The sequence below is a fragment of the Hemiscyllium ocellatum genome, chromosome 10, assembly GCF_020745735.1.
Source record: "Hemiscyllium ocellatum isolate sHemOce1 chromosome 10, sHemOce1.pat.X.cur, whole genome shotgun sequence".
NCBI classification, from domain to species: domain Eukaryota; kingdom Metazoa; phylum Chordata; class Chondrichthyes; order Orectolobiformes; family Hemiscylliidae; genus Hemiscyllium; species Hemiscyllium ocellatum.
This window is the reverse complement of record NC_083410.1, coordinates 5,598,642-5,613,177: the sequence shown is the minus strand read 5'-3', so window position 1 is coordinate 5,613,177 and position 14,536 is coordinate 5,598,642. Positions and strand designations below refer to the sequence as shown.

The following is a 14,536-nucleotide window of genomic DNA, read 5'->3' as shown; positions in this document are numbered from 1 at the left end:
GAGGGTAGTGAATCTATGGAATTCTTTACAGAGGCTGGGTCAATGCATATATTCAAGGCTGAGATAGATTTTTAAGAAATAAGGGAAGTAAGGGTTCTGAGGAAAAGGGTGGAGAGTTGAGTTAAGTATTATCTGATAGAGTCATAGAGATGTGTAGCATGGAAGTGGACTCTTTGGTTCAACTTGTCCATGCCGACCAGATATACCAACCTAATATAGTCCCATTTGCCAGTATTTAGCCCCATATCCTTCAAACCCTTCCTATTCATATATCCATCCAGATGCCTTTTAAATATTATAATTGTACCACCACTTCCTCTGGCAGCTCATTCCAAACATGCACTACCCTCTGCATGAAAAAGTTGCCCCTTACGTTCCTTTTAAATCTATTCTCTCTCACCTTAAACCTATGCCCTCTAGTTTTGGACTCCCCTATTCTGACAAATACTTTGTCTATTTATCCTATCCATGCCTCTCATGATTTTATGAACCTCTGTAAGATCACCCCTCAGCCTCCAATGGTCCAGGGAAAATAGCCCCAGCCTATTCAATGTCTCCCTCATAGCTCAAGCCCTCCAACTCTGGCAACATCCTTGTAAATCTTTTTTGCACCATCTCAAATTTAACAGCATCTTTCTTATAGTAGGGAGACCAGAATTGAATGCAGTAATCCAAAAGTGGCCAAACTAATGTCCTATACAGCCACAATATGACCTCCCAACTCCTGTACTCAATGCACTGACCAATAAAGGCAATATACCAAACGCCGCCTTCACCATCCTATCAACCTGAAATTGCACTTTCAAGGAACGATGAACCTGCACTACAAGTTCTCTGTCCAGCAACACTCCCCAGGACCTTAATATTTAGTATATAAGTATTGCCCTGACTTGTCTTTCCAAAACACAACACCTCACATTTATCTAAATTAAACTCCACCTGCCAATCTTCAGCCCACTGGCCCATCTGATCAAGGTCCCGTTATACTCTGACTATCAGTAGATCAGCTATGATTTTGAATTATGGAACAGTCTCAATGGGTTGAATGGCCTACTCTGTTCCTACATCTTAATGTCTCTCCACTTCTCAATCTACTGGATGTAACAACCCAGAGATTGGCAGATATCCTTCTCTGAGGGGAACACTTAGTGGATGGGTCTATTGTTTGGTGAATAGGTCCATTGCATGTACTCACTGCTGTGTAGTAGGTGGTCCTCTTGCTTCAGGTGGTCCTCTCATGTTGGCTGATGGCCGACTGGTGGATGGATCATTGTAGTCTTCAATATGCAAAATATACAATAAAATGTCAAATATAAAAAATACATTAAAGTCAAAGAATTACAAATTCGGAATAGAGAAACAAGCTAGTCAATCCAACAGACACAAAATCCAGGCTAACATCCTCCCACATGATCTTGCCTCAACCAACTCCTTCTATTCTTTTCTCCTTCATGTGTTTATTCTAGTTTACCCTGGAACACATCCATACCATTGTCCTAATACCTGGGACTGAAGTACGATGAGAGAGTGGATTGGTTCACTGGAGTTTTGAAGAATGAGGGGAATCTCATACAATCCTGTAAAATTCTAACAGGACTAGACAGGGTAAATGCAGGAAGGATGTTGCTGATGACTGGCGAGTCCAGAACCAGAGGCCACAGTCTAAAGATACAGGGTAGGCCATTTAGGACTGAAATGAGGAGAAATGTCTTCATCCAGGGAGTGATGAGCCTCTGGAAATCTCTGTCACAGAAAGCAGTTGACGCCAAAACATTGAATGCTTTTAAGAAGGAGTTAGCTATAATTCTTAGTTTGATGTTCTTAGGTCTAAAGGTGTCAAAGGGCACAGGGAGAAAGTGGGAACCGGTTTCTGATTTGGGTGAACAGTCACAATGAACGATGGAACAAGCTCAGAGGGCCGAATGGCCTACTCCTGCCCCTTTTCTCTATGTTTCTACTCCTAGTGCTGATGGGTCCCACCCTCTGATCATGTTCTGGGAAAACAGTTCTGCAGAATTCTATTCTGTGACCAAGCATGCCATTTCCATCTCCATTGCATTGCCCACCTTCACAACTCCACAACTGCAAAAACCTTCATCCATGTATCTCTTACCTAGAACGTGGAAAATACGCAGAAGGACAGGCCAACTCGGCCCATTGAGTCAGCTCTACCATTCAGTGAGATCATGACTGATCTTCTTCCTCAACTCCATTTCCCTACATCCTTGGAGATCTTTCATATTTAGCACATGCAGCAATCTTCAACCAGAATTGCCAAGTGGATGATCCATCTTGACTTCCTCCAGTGGTCCCAACTGATTTGACTCATTCCATGTGCTATCAAGAAACAGTTGGAGACACTGGATAACAGAGAATCTATGGACCCTGACACCATTCCAGCAGTAGTACTGAAGGCCTGTGCTCCAAAACTTGCCAGAATAAATAGGACAAATACAACCCAGCCAATTACTGCCCCATCAGTCTACTGTCAATTATGAGTGAAGTGATGGAAAGTATCAGTAATAGTGCTACCAAGCAACAACCTCTTCAGTGACACCCAGTTTGGGTTCTGACAGGGTCACTCAGCTCCTGTCCCCATTACAGCCTTGGTTCAAACCTGGACAAAAGAGCTAAATTCCCAAGAGGAGGGAAGAGTGACAGTCCTTGACATCAAGGCTGCATTCGACCGAGTGTGGCATCAAGGAGTCCTGGCAAAACTGGAATCAATGGGTATCAGGAGTACCTCAGGATAGTGTCCCAGGCCCACCGTCTTTAGCTGCTTCATCAATGACCTTCCCTCCATCATAAGATGTGCAGTGGGGATGTTCACTGGTGATTACACAATGCTCAGCACCATTCGTGACTCCTCAGATACTGTGTTATGGACCAGGCCAGACCTCCTCAAAATATTTCAAGAAAGTAGCCAGGACTCTAACATTACTAGCTGTTTTAAGCAGCTGTATAGTGGATAGTCTAGGAGTAATGCAGCTGGCCCAACACTTAGTTTTAAACAAAATAGAATTTATTTGCAAGATGACTGAATGCAACATAAAAAAGACAGAACAGAATGCATAATAACAACCTATCCGAAAATGCAACAGATTATCCCAGTTTAAATAATGCTGTTCCAACTACATGTAACAATTCCCATAAACTCCCCTTGGCACAAAAGGTAAAATCAAATGCGGGGTCTGACAGGACAGAGAGAGAGAGAGATGGCAAGGAGATTCAGCATGGAACACCTTCCTCCATGTAGCTATTTCTTTGACCAGCAGCCTTAAATTGACTACTTGCTCTGTTCAGCCAGACAGTTCAAACCAAACCAAACCAAACCAAACCAGAACAAACTGGGCTGGCAGAACTGACCACTCCCCTTTCATTGTACAAGTGTCTTTTTTTTACTAGAAAGCCTTTCTCCTGAGGCAGTATCTGTAGGCTATCATCAAATTGGCCCTAAAACCCATAAAAACCAGACACCCTGGAATCTCTATGTTTATGACCCCACTGAAAAAAATACCAAGGACAACATAACCTTGTTAAAGAGCAGCATCACAACTGAAGCAGCCTGGTTCAAATGCAACAATATCGGGATAATGCCCAGACTTGGGCTGAGAAGTGACAAGTAACATTCACACCACACAAATACAGGCAATCACTATCTCCATTATAAGACAACCTAACCATCACCCTTTGATATTCAATGGTTTTACCATCACGGAATTTCCCACTGTCAATATCAAGGTGAAGAGGGGTTACCATTGACTAGAATCTGAATTTGTCTTGTCACGCAAACACAGTGGCTACAAGATCAAGTCAGAGTCTGTGAATACTGCAACAAGTAACTCACTTCCTGACTCCCCAAAGCCTGTCCACTATCCACAAGGCACAAGTCAGGAGTATGATGGAATACCCCCCACTTGCCTGGATGGGTGCAGCTCCAACAACATTCAAGAAGCTTAACACCATCTAGATCAAAGCAGCCCCTTGATTGGCACCACATCCACAAACATCCGCTCTCTCCACTCCTGGTGCTCAGTAGCAGCGTGTACTACTACTAAATGCACTGCAGAAATTCACCAAAGATCCTCAGACAGCATCTTCCAAACACATGACCATTTCTATCGAGAAGGACAAGGCCAGCAGATATATGGGAACACCACCCCTTGCAAGTTTCCCTCCAAGACACTCACCATCCTGATTGGAAATATGTTGCTATTCTTTCATTGTCGTAAATCCAGGAATTCCCTGCCTAAGGGCATTGGGGTCAACTTACAGCACATGGACTGCAGTGGTTCAAGAAGGCAGCTTACCACCACCTTCTCAAGGGGCAATTGGGGATGGACAATAAATGCTAGCTCAGTCAATGATGCCCATGTGCAATGAGAAATCAGTTTTAAAAAATGAAAATATCTCAAAATTTATCAATTTCAGTCTTGGCCTTAATGACTGAAACATCATCAACTCTTTGACAGACCTCGCTCATTCCACCCCCTCAGCTTCCTGTTTTTGAAAGGAAATCTCCTCAGTCTGTTCAATATTTCTACCTGACATCACTGCCTGACATTACTCGAGCAGTACACATAGCCCTTACCTGCTCTGACTCCCATGACAGCCTGGGCAGCTGAAGACAGCTTGCCTCTTGATGGAGAACCTACTGCCTTTGATTCAGGGACAAGGGGAAGGCAAAAAGAAATCAGTAAGAAATTCTACAATTACAGACATTGACTGCATCAATACAATCAGTTCTGACGGTTATGTTAGTGCACCAACGTTCAGCTGTTCTTCAGAATATTTTGCAAACACTTTCTCACCTTTGAGCCTGGAGGTGCTGGCTTCAAGAAAGCCCACTCTAGAAAGTCCAGAACAGAGTCCTGAACGACTGTAATTGACTGTACTGGATAGAGTGACTGTACCAGACAGAGTGACCATTCTGGACAGTGACCACATCGGACAAAGTGACTGTACAGATGGAGTGACCATACCGACAGAGTGACAATGAGTGACCCCCCAGGAGACCATCAGGACAGAGTGACCGCACTGGACAGAATCACAGAACCAGACAGTGTGACCATACCAGAGAGAGTGACCATACTGGGTAGATGACTATTCCAGGCAGAATGACCATACCAGGTAGAGTGACCATACAGAGGGAGTGACTGTACTGGGCAGAATGATGATACTGGATCACACAGAGTGACCATACTGACAGAGTGACCGTACTGAGTGGAGTGACTGTTATTGGACAGATGATCATACCGGGTGGAATGACAATACCAAACAGAATGACCATATTGGGTGGAGTGACCATATTGGCTGGAGTGACCATTTTGGATGGAGTGACCTTATTGGACAGAGTACCCATACTGGTTAGAGTGACCGTACTGGACAGAGTAATCATATCGTGTGGAGTGACCGTTTTAGACAGAGTGACCGTATTGGACACAGTGACCATACCAGGTGGAATGATCATAATGGACCATACTAGGCTGGGTTGAGATGGAGATTATTAGCTAAAAATGAAAAAAAAATTGGAGAGGCCAAGGAGTGGCCAGTATTAGACCGAGTGACTGTCTGGGTGGCTGTCCTTACCGAAGGTGCTGGAAGTGTTACGGGGCGTGAATGTACAGCCTGTGCTGTCCGTATTGGAGGTACTGGTTGAACTGGAGGCCCTCGCGGTGCCTGGTATGAGGTGGATGGTATAGCTGGGGCCCGCATTGGTCTTGTAGGCTGCTTTGAGGCCAGCTGCACTTGTGCTGGGGGAGGGGGAGCTTGAGGATGGAAGGAGGACGGCGTCGGGTCGTGCCTGGCCACAACTTTGCGGTTGACGTTGGTTTTGCAGAAGCTGATGTGTCGCTCGGCAGCTGTTTCGTTGAAACGCCTGTTACAGTACGGACACTCGATGTAATCTGGGGGTTAGACACACACAATCATTCCCTGGACAGGCCTCATCGAGACATGGCCATAGTGTTACACTTAGGACCGCAATGCTATCATTTCCTTGCAACATCAGAAAAGGGAGCATGACTAGTCCATTCTGCCCTTCAAGCTTGCAACCCCATCCTGATGGCTGATCTGCTCTGCTCTGGGCCTCACCTCCTCTTCCATGCCAGCTCAGCACAGCCATCAACCCACTGCCATCTTAGTGATTGCCTTCCAGCTCCATGACAAAGTGAAACTAAGCTCACTGTCCACCATCTTACCAAGCAGGCTCAAGGGCACTGAATGGCCCATTCTTCTTCCTGGCCCATCTGTCAGTGGAAGTGAAGATATTACGGCCTGATTAATTCGCCCTGTTAAACCCGAGAGAGACAGAAGGGCAAGACAATGGCCAGCGAGATCTAATTGAAACCTCAAATTACAGGAACAGAATTTGCTGTAGAAACTCAGCAGGTCCGGCCCCATCTATGGAGAGACAAACTGAGAGTTAATTCCTCAGGTCCAATGATCTCTCTTTGGAAGGTTGCCTGAAATTCCCTGTTTTGTTTTACAGACTGCTGGAGACTATGGGTCAATTCCACACCGTGAGGGTGGAAATTATCCAATGGATTCCCAGAAGCTATTTGATAGAGATTATTCCCAGAAAATGCAAGTGGAGAGATCTAGGTTAGCCCCTTGAGTGAGTGAAGAGCAAAGGTTTTGGGAAGTGAATGTGATCAGTGAAGGTGAGGATTTTTGTGAGACTAGCCATACATCACCCTGTCGTGTTGAATTGTACAGACTGAAATGCCAATGAAAGCAACTCAATAAAAGCAAGGTGTTACCTGGGTTGATGCTGGCAGGTGGTGGAGGGGGAAGAGGAAGTCCCTTTTTAACAGCATCTGTGGCGAGTCTAGCTGACCTGATGGTGTTGATGAAGTCTTCATGCTGTTGTTTCCAATGTGACACAGGTTGAGGCATCTGTAGAAGAGCCACACAGTCTGGAGTCACATTTCCAGTCACTGCCACCCAGGAAACTCCCAGACATAACATCTCAAAGAAACCTGGAGTACAACCACAGAATCGGACAGCATGGGTGTAAACAGCTCTCCTCCCTCTCCCCCACTTCCCGATAAACCACCCCAGTCCAACTTGTCATCAGCTTAAAATCTCAACAAAGTGAAAGCTTACAAATTTGGTCGCCTTTCGTAGCTACAGACCAAGTTTTGCAATGAAGTGTCCTTTCCCCAGAAGTTTCCAAACAAGCAAAGTTAACTCTGGGTACAATATGTTAAAATAAAAGCAACTTCTGAGTTTAAGTTTACCACATCAGCAGTTAGAATTTAAGGGTGTTGTTATTTGAAAATGGGTTCACAAGGAGCTCAGTGTGAGAATGTCATTTTTTTAAGAGTTATTTATGAACATTTATTGTAAGTATCAATTCTAAATTATAATTTCAGAATTACCACTGTATCATAGACTATCAAAGATACTTGTAACATGACTGTTCTACTTTAGATTTATACACAACGTTTAAATCCACCTTACAAATCCCGTAAGATATTCAAACAAACTAAAACAGAAAGAAATCTAGACCCGCAATTCAATGTAATTTTTTTGTCTCAATGTTCAAGGGGGCTTAGTAATAAACCTGGGGTTTGATGTCCCAGGGTGGATTACCCATAGTTCTCTGTCATAGTGTGTTTATATTTCAAATTTCTAACCAGAACCATATTGATTCAATCGTCTCCACTTCTGAACCAGTGAACTTGAACATTTTCACTTTAGTCTATTCAAAACTTACACCAGGACATGGTAGAGCCTTCCCTCCAAGAGATGAGTCCTACCTTGGCAGCTGATAGACCTCTCACTGATGAAACTTCTGTCCCAGCGACTCTCTGCTTGTACGAATTGAAGACTTTTTTTTTCTTGTTAGTAACTTTGCTACAAATGGGTTCATGTCTTTCCTTGAGACAAAAGGCAGCATTGAGTTTGAGAATACTTTCAATCTATTCCCCCCCCAAAAAAATCTGAAACTAAACAGTTTCTTCTCAGATTTTCTGTCCCATCTTGTTCCTGCCCCAATCCCCATTTCGGGGCCAACATCAGTTACTGAAGGTTCATCGCAGGAACTCTCAGCCTCACCCTCTCACCACTGGTCATCTGGCATACCAATCCCACAATATTCTACTTTACTACAGTCAATTGGTATAGAGAGTTATAGAGCCACATTGCACAGAAACAGACCCTCGGTCCAACTCGTCCGTGCCAACCAATTTCCTAAACTGAGCTTGTCCTGTTTGGCTGCGTTTGGCACATATCCCTCTAATCCTTTCCTATCCATGTAACTGCCCAAATGTCTTTTAAATGTTATAATTGTGTCAGCCTCTACCACTTCCTCTGGCAGCTCTTTCCATACATGCACCACCCTCTGTTTGAAAACGTTATCCCTCAGGTCCCTTTTAAAACTTTCCCCTCACACCTTAAACCTATGCCCTCTGGTTTTGGACTCCATTGCCCTTGGGAAAAGACCTTGGCTATTCACCTTATCTATGCCTCTCACAATTTTGTAGAAAATAGAAAATAGGAGCACAAGTGGGCCATTCGGCCCTTCGAGCCTGCCCCACCATTCATGGCTGATCATGCAATCTCAGTATCCCATTCCCACTTTCTCTCCATACCCCTTGATCCCTTTAGCTGCAAGGGTCACATCCAGCTCCCTTTTAAATATATCTAATGAACTGACCCTAACAGCTTTCTGCGGGAGAGAATTCCACAGGTATACAACCCTTTGAACAATATCCTTCCTCATCTCAATCCTGAATAATCTACTCCTTATTTTTACACTATGACCCTTTATTCTGGACTTCCCCAACATTGAGAACATCTAGCCTGTCCAGTCCCATCAGGATTTTATATGTTTCTATGAGATCCTCCCTCATTCCTCTAAATTCCAGTGAGTACAAGCCCAGTCGATCCATCCTTTCCTCACAGGTCAGTCCTGCCATCCTGGGAATCAGGCTGGTGAACCTTCACTGGACTCCCTCAGTAGCAGGAATGTCCTTCCTCAGACTAGGAGACAAAAACTGCTCACAATACTCAAGGTCTGGCCTCACCAAGACCCCATATAACTGCAGCAAGACATCCTTCCTCCGATACTCCAATCCTCTCACTATGAAGGCCAGCGTGCCATTAGCTTTCCTCACTGCCTGCTGTACCTGCATGCCAACCTTCAGTGACTGTTCCACCATGACACCCAGGTCTCACTGCACCTCACCTCTTCCTAAACTGCCACCATTCAGATCAGAATCTGCCTTCCTGTTTTTGTGACCAAAGTGGATAACCTCACATTATATTGCATTTGCCAGACATTTGCCCTCTCAGCCAGGCTGTCTGAGTTACCCTGCAGCCTCTTAGCATTCTCCTCACAGCACACCCTGCCATCCAGCTTAGTGTCATCTGCAAATTTGGAGATGCTGCATTCAATTCCTTCGACAAATCGTTAATGTATATTTTGATTAGCTTGTGGCCCTGCACTGAACCCTGCAGTACCCTACTCCTCACTGCCTGCCATTCTGAAAAGGACCTGTTTATTCCAATTCTCCACTTCCTGTCTGCCAAGCAGTTCCCTATCCATGTCTATACATTACCTCCGATACCATGAGCTTTAATTTCCTTACTAATCTCTTGTGTAGAATCTTGTCAAAAGCCTTTTGAAAGTCCAGATACACAACATTGGTGTCATCTGCAAACTTACCAACTATACCGCTCATGCTCACACTCAAATCATTTATATAAATGACGAAAAGTAGACGACCCAGCACTGATCCTTGTGGCACTCCACTGGTCACAGGCCTCCAGTCTGAAAAACAACCCTCCACCACCACCACCCTCTGTCTTCTACCTTTGAGCCAGTTCTGTATCCAAATGGCTAGTTCTCCCTGTAGTCCATTGGAACTAACCTTGCTCATCAGTCTCCCATGGGGAACCTTGTTGAACACCTTACTTACGTCCATATAGATCACATCTACCACTCTGCCCTCTTCAATCTTCTTTGTTACTTCTTCAAAAAACTCAATCAAGTGTGTAAGACATGATTTCTCACACACAAAGCCATGTTAACTATCTCTCCCCTTTCCAAATTCATGTACATCCTGTCTCTCAGGAGTCCCTCCAACAACTTGCCCGCCACTGAGGTCACACTCACTGGTCTATGGTTCCATGGCTTGTCCTTACCACCCTTCTTAAACAGTGGCACCACGTTAGCCAACCTCCAGTCTTCCAGCACCTCACCTGTGACTATCGATGACACAAATATCTCAGCAAGGAGCCCAGCAAACACTTCCCTAGCTTCCCATAGAGTTCTAGGATACACATGATCAGTTCCTGGGGATTTATACACTTTTATACATTTCAAGACATCCAGCACTTCCTCCTCTGTAATCTGGACATTTTTCAAGATGTCACCATCTACTTTCCTGCACTCTATACCTTCCGTGTCCTTTTCCACAGTAAATAATGATACAAATAACTTGTTTAGTATCTCCCCCATTTTCAGCAGCTCCACTCAAAGGCCACCTTTGCTGACTTTTAAGGGGCCCTACTCTCTCCCTAGTTATCCTTTATTTTTTAATGTATTTGTAAATTCCCTTGGATTCGCCTTAACTCTATTTGCCAAAGCTTTATAAAGCTCAGGTTAAGCCCCATCTGGAGTACTGTGTCCAGTTTTGGTCCCCACACCTCAGGAAGGACATACTGGCACTGGAACGTGTCCAGCGGAGATTCACACAGATGATCTCTGGAATGGTTGGTCTAACATATGAGGAACGGCTGAGGATCCTGGGATTGTATTCATTGGAGTTTAGAAGATTAAGGGGAGACTTAATGGAGACGTACAAGATAATACATAGCTTGGAAAGGGTGGACGCTAGGAAATTGTTTCCATTAAGTGAGGAGACTAGGACCTGTGGACACAGCCTTAGAATTAGAGGGGGTCAATTCAGAACAGAAATGCGGAGACATTTCTTCAGCCAGAGAGTGGTGGGCCTGTGGAATTCATTGCCACAGAGTGCAGTGGAGGAAGGGATGCTAAATGTCTTCAAGGCAGAGATTGACAGATTCTTGTTGTCTCGAGGAATTAAGGGCTACGGGGAGAAAGCTGGTAAGTGGAGTTGAAATGCCCATCAGCCATGATTGAATGGCGGAGTGGACTCGATGGGCCGAATGGCCTTACTTCCACTCCTGTGTCTTATGGTCTTATGGTCTTTCTCATGTCCCCTTTTTGGCCTCCTGATTTCCCTCTTAAGTATACTCCTACTTCCTTTATACTCTTCTAATGATTCACTCGATCGATCCTGTCTGTACCTGACATATGCTTCCTTCTTCTTCATAATCAAACCCTCAATTTCTTTAGTCATCCAGTATTCCCTATAGTTACCAGCCTTTCCTTTCAGAGTCCTGCAGCACGGAGACAAGTCCTTTGGCCCAAACTGGTCCCTGCTGACCAATAGGTCCATCTACACTAACCCCCCTGAACTTGGCCTATATCATTCCAATCCTTTCCTATCCTCACGTTTGTCCAAATGCCTTTTGAATGTTGTTCATGTACTTGCCTCAACCACTTCCGGTGGCAGCTCATTCCATATGCGCACCACCTTCTGTGTAAACAAAGTTGCCCCTCAGGTTCCCTTTTATTCTTTCCCCTCAAACCTTAAACTGATGCCCTCTCCTCCTTGATTCTGCACTCAAAGTGACCAGTAAACGCAGGCTTGAGTTTTTATGACTTTCTGCGCACTGAGATAATCACTTTGCAGAATTCTACAAGGAAAAAGGGAATAGCAAACATGACATCCCTGTTCAATAGTGCCACAGAACGCTGTAGGCAAAATTTGAGCAGGGCACTAGGCTCCAAGATGGCAGCACATTAACCAGCAGCTGATTTGGGTCATACCTGAACCCCAACACTAACCATAACCCTAAACCTTAACTTTGCCTTAATCTTAACCCAAACCCTAATTCTAAACAAAATCCTAACCCAAACCATAATGCTAACCTTAGCCCTAACCCTAAACTTAACCTTAACCCTAACCCCAATCCTAACCCAAACCCTAGCCTTAACCTAAACCCTAACTCTAAACTAAACCTAAATCCCAAACCTAATCTAAACTCTAACCCTAACCTTCACCTTAATGCCAACCCAAACCCTAACCCTAACCCTAACCCTACCTCTAACCTTAACCCTAACCATAACATAACCAGAACATCCCATTTTAGACAAAATAGCCCTAAGCATAGCAAGTGACCCTACAACAATAGTTTCTAATTTTTATAATAATTCTAACTTATAAGATGCCCCAAGATGCTTTGCAGAGTCTTTATAAAACAAAATTTCATACCAAGTCACATAAGGAGAATATAAATTACATAAATACAACATCAAAGACAAGGGTTTAAGGAGTGAAAAATGTTAGTGAGGTGGAGGGGTGAGAGAAAGGGAGGAAATTTCAGAGTTTAGGGCTTTGGTGAATTTTTCTTTATTTAATCATGAGATGAGGGCATCTCTGGCCAGGCCAGCATTTATTGCCCATCCCTAATTACCCAGAGGGCAGTTAAGAGTCAACTACATTGCTGTGGGTCTGGAGTCATATGTAGAGCAGACCAAGCAAGGATGTGGTTTCCTTCCTTAAAGGACATTAGTGATCTAGATGGGTTTTTCTGACAATTAACAATGGATACATGGCCATCTGTGGGCGCTTCACTCCAGATTTTTTTTAAATTGGATTCAAATTCAACCATCTGCTATGATAGGATTCAAACCCAGATCCCCAGAAAATTGCCTGCATTAACAGCTCAGCGATAATAAAGGTTGTTCTGCTATAATGTGCGTTTGGTGAATGCAAGTTCTCTGTAATGTAATTGACGACTTTGGGACACTGTTTCTAAAGCAGGAACTTGTAAAACGTGTGTTGGCTGTAACACTATTACTTTGCCAATACTTTGAGCACTTTTCTAAAGCACGATTTTTCTATAATGCGGGGTTGCATAAAAAACACACCTTTCACATTATAGAAGAATTACCAGTACCACTTGCCCATCGCCTCCCCGATGGGAATGAAGAGACAATGATAGAACAATGAAAATCAGAGGCATATAAGAGGTCACAATTAGAGGAGACCTCAGAGGATTGTGGGACGAGAGAGGATTGCAGAGAGAGGTAGAGTCTGAGGCTTTGGATGAATTTGAAAACAAAGGTGGGAATTTTAAAACCTCGATGTTGCTTATCCATGAACTAATGCAGGTCAGGGACCACAAGGGATGATATGGCAAAGAGACTTTGTGTGTGTGTTTATAGAGGGTAGCAGAGTTTTGAATGTTTTAATGGCAATTTATGAAACAAGGGCAGAGACAGCCACAAATCCTGTACAAACTTACCAGGTTCGCTTGTTCAAACTTTCTTCCACAGTTTCTGCAGGGTACGAGATTCAAATTCTGCTCTGTTTTCAAGAAAAAGAAAGTTAAATAAATCAAAATTCAACACTTTTCATTCATTGTTAAATGGACTAGTAATCCAGAGTTGATTTGAGTTCAAATCTCCTCCTAATAGTTTGTTGAGAAAACTGTTATATTGGTGAAAGTCTCCAATGAAAGGGCCAGGATTGTTGTAAATTCAATGCCCCCATGGAGAAGGCTATCTGCTTTTCTCACCCTGTTTGGTGCTGTTCGTTTTGTTCACTCGTGGGATGTATGCATCACTGGCTGGCCTGCATTTATTGCCTGTCCCTAGTCGTTCCTTGAGAAGGTGGGAGTTAGCTGTTTTCTGTGTGTGACACAAAACCCACACCAATGTAACCCACTCATCAATCCCCTTGATAATCACCCAGAAGCTCTTCAGTTACCTTCTATGATGACCTAGGAATTTAACAATAAGTGCCAGCTTTGTCAGGAACGCACACATCCCAAGAATGAATGAGTGATCAAAGGCTGGAATACACCATAATGGCTAACAAGAACGCAGTAACATCTTGTTATTAAAAGGCCATTTGGCCCATTAAACCCATTCCTATCAGTAGCTGTGGGCATTAGCTCTAATTCAGTGCATGACACTCTTGCCTCTTGATGTGAGAAGATTGTGCATTCAAGTTCTTCACCAGAGATACCACAGGATGACAAGAGGTTTTGGTGTAGGAGGAGGCCATTCAGCCCAACGTGTCTGCAACAGTTCTCTGAAAGGGCATCTCACATGGTCCATACCATTTCCTGCTGCAAATGTGTTGCTGGTCAAAGCACAGCAGGTCAGGCAGCATCTCAGGAATAGAGAATTCGACGTTTCGAGCATAAGCCCTTCATTCCTGATGAAGGGCTTATGCTCGAAACGTCGAATTCTCTATTCCTGAGATGCTGCCTGACCTGCTGTGCTTTGACCAGCAACACATTTGCAGCTGTGATCTCCAGCATCTGCAGACCTCATTTTTTACTCATACCATTTCCTGCCTGATCCCCATAATCCTGAACAGTCTTCCTTTTCAGATGACAATGCAATTCTCTCTGGAACGTCTCCGTTGACCCTGTTTCCATAACCTTGTCCAGCAGTGCATTCCACATCCTAATCATTCATTGCACT

The 14,536-nt window shown here is 44.0% G+C and overlaps 1 protein-coding gene across 1 annotated transcript; it reads right to left on the bottom strand.

Annotated features, from left to right (window-relative positions):
• Positions 1-1,191: 1,191 nt before the first annotated feature.
• Positions 1,192-14,517, bottom strand: LOC132819273 (zinc finger C2HC domain-containing protein 1A-like). Its single transcript, XM_060830699.1, has 7 exons — positions 14,397-14,517; positions 13,348-13,409; positions 7,764-7,883; positions 6,762-6,897; positions 5,590-5,906; positions 4,592-4,658; positions 1,192-1,277 (listed from the first exon to the last, which is right to left on the bottom strand). Exons 1-7 carry the CDS (start codon positions 14,515-14,517, stop codon positions 1,192-1,194), a joined length of 909 nt encoding a protein of 302 aa, XP_060686682.1.
• Between the last annotated feature and the right edge of the window lie 19 nt (positions 14,518-14,536).

Excerpts from the sequence above, each read along its gene's own strand:
- LOC132819273 (XM_060830699.1), bottom strand. The coding sequence starts at position 14,517 with ATGTGGAATGCACTGCTGGACAAGGTTATGGAAACAGGGTCAACGGAG. Across the intron at positions 5,907-6,761 it reads ACCTGCCAGCATCAACCCAG|ATTACATCGAGTGTCCGTAC; the intron begins GTAACACCTTGC and ends TCTAACCCCCAG. Across the intron at positions 4,659-5,589 it reads TAACACTTCCAGCACCTTCG|GCAGTAGGTTCTCCATCAAG; the intron begins GTAAGGACAGCC and ends CCTGAATCAAAG.